Consider the following 5,889-nt stretch of genomic DNA (forward strand, 5'->3'; position numbering starts at 1 on the left):
AGTGAATCAGTGAGTCAGTCAGTCGTAAAATAAGCGATTTTCGAACCGTTTTTTCTACCCCTTCCGGTAAAGCTAGAACTTTGAAATTTCGCAGGTATAATGAGGAAGTGTAGGTTAACATATGGTCCAAATTTCGTGAGATGACATTGAAAATTGACGGAGTTATGATAGGGGTAAAAATGCGTCGAAATGTTTCGTGTAATATACACACTGGCGTGCTCAGGCCGGAACTTGGCCTGGCGCACTGCCGTGCGCCTAGAATCCTAGATAAACTGAATATTAAACAAAATACGTAGGTATACCATATACATAGGTACTAATTTTCTTTAACCACGATCGAACAAAATACGGGCTAAAAAATTCCCGGAGGGACGGGCCAGCTTTTTTTTCCCCTACCAGGTACTAATTTTCTTTAACCACGATCGAACAAAATACGGGCTAAAAAATTCCCGGAGGGACGGGCCAGCTTTTTTTTCCCCTACCCTACGGCTTTAGTGCAGTTTATTTATAGGTACCTACTGGTTGTAATGAATAAGTAAATAGCCAGCCTAGTTAGCTTAGTTGGTAGTGCGTCTGCCTTGTAAGCGCTAGGCCGCGGGTTCGATTCCCGCCCGGGGCGGATTTTATCCTGATGGGATAATGTTTGTTCTCGGAACGGCTGGCTTTCTCCTATCCTGTCTTCGTAGGCTCAAGCCCTTATCACATTGGCTGCATTGGCTCAGCTCTAACCGTCAGCTGGCTCAGCTCTGCGTAACACCGTGTATCTGTATCAGAATAAGTAAATAATATGTAGATCTTGGGGGCTCAAGCTCTTAGATCAGAGAAAACGATGTGTTGAATTAAGTTAGGTGAATAAGTAAATAATATGTAGATCTTGGGGGCTCAAGCTCTTAGATCAGAGAAAACGATGTGTTGAATTAAGTTAGGTGACTTGAACCCTAATCTTTGAAAAAAATTATTTCTGGTCTGGTTCAAAACCCAAGGTCGGTAAGAAAAACATTGAGAAACAATGGGGACATTATTAAAAAAAATCTGGTGTGAACATCACACGACTTTCTATTACATTTGCGGAACACGTATTTGAAAAAAAAAAAAAAAAGAAAGTAAAAAGCCTTCGGCGCAGTTTATGTTTGATTCATTTTTGTCAAACCACAGGGGTATGTATCCTCCCCCCTAGACTGGATGCTAGCGCCTTCGGCGCAGTTTATGTTTGATTCATTTTTGTCAAACCACAGGGGTATGTATCCTCCCCCCTAGACTGGATGCTAGCTACGCCCATGATTGCAGTCGCTCAGGGGGTAGGTATCGCAGCAGAAGGCTCACAAAAAAAAAATCCCTTTTTTATACGATTGTAGTGAAAAAATCCCACTCTAGACTTATCCCTTTTTTTGGTGGGAAGGAAAGTTTTTCTTTCGATTGTAGTGAAAAAATCCCACTCTAGACTTATCCCTTTTTTTGGTGGGAAGGAAAGTTTTTCTTTTTGCATTGGGCAGATTGCGCTTTTTTTTCAAATTTACAAATTTTGTTCATTGGATTTGGATCATTGGTAATTGCTGTTGCCCGTAATTGGTATTTTGCAGCTTCCGACTTCAAATTTACAAATTTTGTTCATTGGATTTGGATCATTGGTAATTGCTGTTGCCCGTAATTGGTATTTTGCAGCTTCCGACCTCATCCTCATCGTATCTAGTGTCTGATTATATTCCTTACCTTACCTACTCTATATTTAACACCTTCCTATCTAAAATAGCCTTTTTCAAGGCTTCCTGTTTTTCAAACAGTCTTTTTCTAAAGGCTTTCTATTAAAATAACCTTTTTCAAGTCCCTGTTTCCTAAACAGACTTCACTTTGACTTAAGTTGTGTACCTAGGAGTTTAAGGAGTTTTTTTACTTCACCATAACTGCGTTAGTTTTAATTAGAAAAAATATAGGAAAGGAGACAGCCTCAGCCCATACGAGAACAATAACAATTTTTTGTTTAAAATGCCTTGGACAGGAATTGAACCTGTACCCCACAGTGCCTATTAGACCAACTTTACGGGCGCACTTATGTCACCCCGCCACGCGCTCTCGAATTTCTTGAAAATATTTGATTACCTCTACATATTTGAGATTTGAGTGATAACCCATGGGGATAACGGATACTGCTGATACAGGTAATTTTAGCCATCTTCTGTGTAAAAATTTTCGTCCGTAGATGATTAATTTTTTCCCTCACATTTTACAAAAAAGGGATTTTTCATTAATCCGTCCTTTCTGCCGCGAATGCTACCCGTCACTCGTCACTCAGGCAGCAAAGTTATTGTTTTTTCCGGTAGGGTCGTCGAGGCGTTCCCCCCACTCTTTTTCGTTATTTATGAAATATGTAAAAAGTCATTCCCACTCAGATCAGATGCTGGATGATCATATTATGATGTTAGAAAATGCTGGCACCATTGACGGGGATTAGAAAAAAATATGGTTCATTACCTGTCTGGTCCATAGTAACTCCTATGACATCCATGTTGTACTTCTCGCACAGTTCAGATTCTCCTGTCTTTGCATTCCATACACACAACTGACGGTCTTCGCTAACACTTACAACCCGATTCTTATGCCAACTCATGTCTACGCCTGTGATAGCTTTATAATGAACTTTTGGTCCTAACTGGGTGAGTACTCCAATTTCTCGACTAATATACATTTGACCGACCTCAGTGGCACAAATCAATGTAGGAACGGTTGAGTGATTGAAGGTAATATGAACAATTTTCAGTAAGTCGTAGTCATTGGATGGAATATTATCCGGACATAATGTAAAGCGATGAATTCTGAAAAATCTGAGAGCATTGTAGGTACTTAATTATGTGATTGTTTAGGTACAAAGGCTAATCCGAAATCATCGAAATTACGACCTTGATGACTGGTCGTAATTTCTTTGCTTCTCGGAAAGATATTGGGAAAATACAGAATGTCCCAAAAGCCCTGTAAGGTAGCCTTTTGTCTTTTGAACGGCTATAGGAATTTTTAAATTCTGATCGATCCTAGGATTAGGAAAAGGCATATTGCCCATGGCTGTATGACACTTCCGCTAATAATAGACCGAAAACACCCAAAAAATATCAGTGTTTACTACTTGCGTAATGCAGTATAATAGTTGCTTACAAATTACAGGTAGACCTAGACATTGTTCGCGAAATCCGCGAAACGTCAAAAATGAAGTGAATTGGTGACACTTCCGCTAATAATAGACCGAAAACACCCAAAAAATATCAGTGTTTACTACTTGCATAATGCAGTATAATAGTTGCTTACAAATTACAGGTAGACCTAGACATTGTTCGCGAAATCCGCGAAACGTCAAAAATGAAGTGAATTGGAAAAGTAATATCACCACAAGATTTAGAAGTAAAAAATGGGTGGCATGATTTGATGTATCACGCACGTACCTTTGAAAAATATGTGGGATTCGCGGTTTTCGCAAACACCGCGCAATCGCGAACTAAGAAATATTCATGTGGACTTGGCCCATAAACTCAAAAACTTTTTTGTGGGCTTTCGGCCTTTAAAACGTCTTTTAAAAAGGCCATTTTGGGCCAGTATCAGTATAGTCATCACATGACTTAGGTCTAAACATAATGTTACTATGCTTTACGTGCAAGGCCATTTTGGGCCAGTATCAGTATAGTCATCACATGACTTAGGTCTAAACATAATGTTACTATGCTTTACGTGCATGGTGAAGTCTTTTAAAAAGGCCATTTTGGGCCAGTATCAGTATAGTCATCACATGACTTAGGTCTAAACATAATGTTACTATGCTTTACGTGCATGGTATTTCTTCTAACTACAGAACCAGTCTGCAAGATTACATTGTAGGATCTAGGATACTTAGAGCACACAGCAAAAGTCAAAATCAAATTATCAAAAGTACGAAGGAAGCAACAATTTAAAAACGTAAAAGAATCTTATCAAATTCAGACCGGTCGGTCTTCTTGCATTTCACATTTTCATATAACCTCAAAATTATTAGATAACAGAAACAACTGAAATGAAGATGCGTTGCCAAGTTTACACTTACAACATTATCATTGATTTGAATTTTTGATTTTTCATGTAATGATTTAAAATCAAGACCAGAGCTCGTTCTCCCTTTATTCCTTTAATTCACCCATCCATTTATTGGCCTTGCTCGGCATAGCTTAACATAGATGACGCTAAAACCGGTCTTAAATTAACGACTAAGCTAAGGTGTTATCTAAAACTTTCTCGCTTTGAGTTCATATGTAGGTCGTCGCGACAAATTTCAAGATCAGAGCTCATTTGTGTGAGAAAATGTGAAAAAAAATCCCCCAAAAACCATTTTTAGTCCGTCCTTCCTTTATTATTACAATAGTAATAAAAAGGTATAAGGGACGGACTATTGTATTCAAATGAGGTTTTGTTACAATGTACTCGTGGACCCCGTAACATCGAACTTTCGCTGTGGAGGCATTTCTTAAAAGTGGTGAATTTGTGACTAATGCTCAGATAAAGTTTCGCACCCATTTTTACTTTCCTTACTATGCAGGCATGTCAAACTCAAAATGTATAGAGGGCCATTTTTGATATTTGTTGAACATTGGCGGGCCGCAGGTATTCACCATTTCCCGATTTTGAAAATTTGGACCGATTGCAATACTTTCATTACTAGTATAGCTCGCTATACTGTAGTAATAGAAAGTAAAAAAAAATTGTTGTAAAAAATCATGGGATTCATTTGTTTTTTTAGGAAGAAGTTTTATTGGGTTACAATACAAGTAGTAGGTACCTACATAAAAATTTACAATTGAACTTAATTAAAGAATCAAGCCAGTGTCAATAGCTTACTTCTGCCCAGATGCCTTTCATTAATCTGTCCTTTCTGCCGCGAATGCTACCCGTCACTCGTCACTCAGGAGTAGCATCATGTGGTTTTTAAAAGTTATTGTTTTTTCCGGTAGGGTCGTCGAGGCGTTCCCCCCACTCTTTTTCGTTATTTATGAAATATGTAAAAAGTCATTCCCACAATCATCTAATTCTCTGCTCGGTTTTGGTCAGTTTTAATTTGGAAAATAGCTATTCAAGTGTTCACAAATACAGGGTGGTCCAGAATTATAGGGACAACGGCCTACAGTAGATATATGGGATCATTTCCAACAATAATCATTCCTTCACAAATATAGGAGCTGCCAAAGTAACAAAGAATTTGAGATACAAACATTTTAAGCTCTTTGAACTTCTCGTGCTAGTGATTTTAATCCGAATTTTTAGTAAGTAGGTACCTATTATTTTATTAGATACGTTTAACAAGAAGTACTTTTAACTCCATTTTGTTTCAAATATTAAAGTAATAAAAAAATGTCTCGTTGTGAAATTAATATTATTAATTTATTTAATATTATACCCTTGTGACTCGCAGCGGGCCGCACAATTTGACCAGGCGGGCCGCCAGTTTGACATGCCTGTCCTATAGGAAGGAAAGTAATGTAATCGGGTCAAATTTTCGATGGTCAGTTTTTAGTGCCAAAACACGTTTTGAGGTCCCTAGAGCCTAAATCCAAAGTTTCAGCCATTGGACCGTGTGTGTGTCTGTCTGTAAACAAAATATCTCGAGAACAGTAAGAGCTAGAGACTTGAAATTTGGTATGTAGATGTCAAATGTGACAAGGATGCAACACGAAACTTTTGGTTAAGACCGGTGCAACGGTTGGCGGCATTTTACCGCTTTTTGGCGGTTTTCCGTGTAATTTAACAATATCTCGGGAACGGTATAAGCTAAAGACTTGAAGTTTGGTATGTAGTTCACAAATGTGACAAGGATCCAACACAAACCTTTTGGGCGTGAAAAATCACATGGGATCAACTATTCACTTGCTTATTTGGTAACGG

At 38.3% G+C, this 5,889-nt stretch overlaps 1 protein-coding gene across 6 annotated transcripts in view; it reads right to left on the bottom strand.

Annotated features, from left to right (window-relative positions):
• Positions 1 to 2,994, bottom strand: part of LOC103518530 (cilia- and flagella-associated protein 57-like) — a 39,236-nt gene extending 36,242 nt beyond the window's left edge. Inside the window, exon 1 of one of the 6 annotated variants that reach the window (XM_026830294.1) lies at positions 2,470 to 2,994. In XM_026830294.1, coding sequence (XP_026686095.1) covers positions 2,470 to 2,683 — 214 coding nt within the window. In that variant the 5' untranslated portion in view covers positions 2,684 to 2,994. The remainder of the gene's footprint in view (positions 1 to 2,469) is intronic. The other 5 variants (XM_026830296.1, XM_026830292.1, XM_026830293.1 and 2 more) reach the window with 5 other exon arrangements.
• Between the last annotated feature and the right edge of the window lie 2,895 nt (positions 2,995 to 5,889).

This window comes from Diaphorina citri, unplaced genomic scaffold (assembly GCF_000475195.1).
Source record: "Diaphorina citri unplaced genomic scaffold, Diaci psyllid genome assembly version 1.1 scaffold2231, whole genome shotgun sequence".
Classification (NCBI taxonomy): domain Eukaryota; kingdom Metazoa; phylum Arthropoda; class Insecta; order Hemiptera; family Psyllidae; genus Diaphorina; species Diaphorina citri.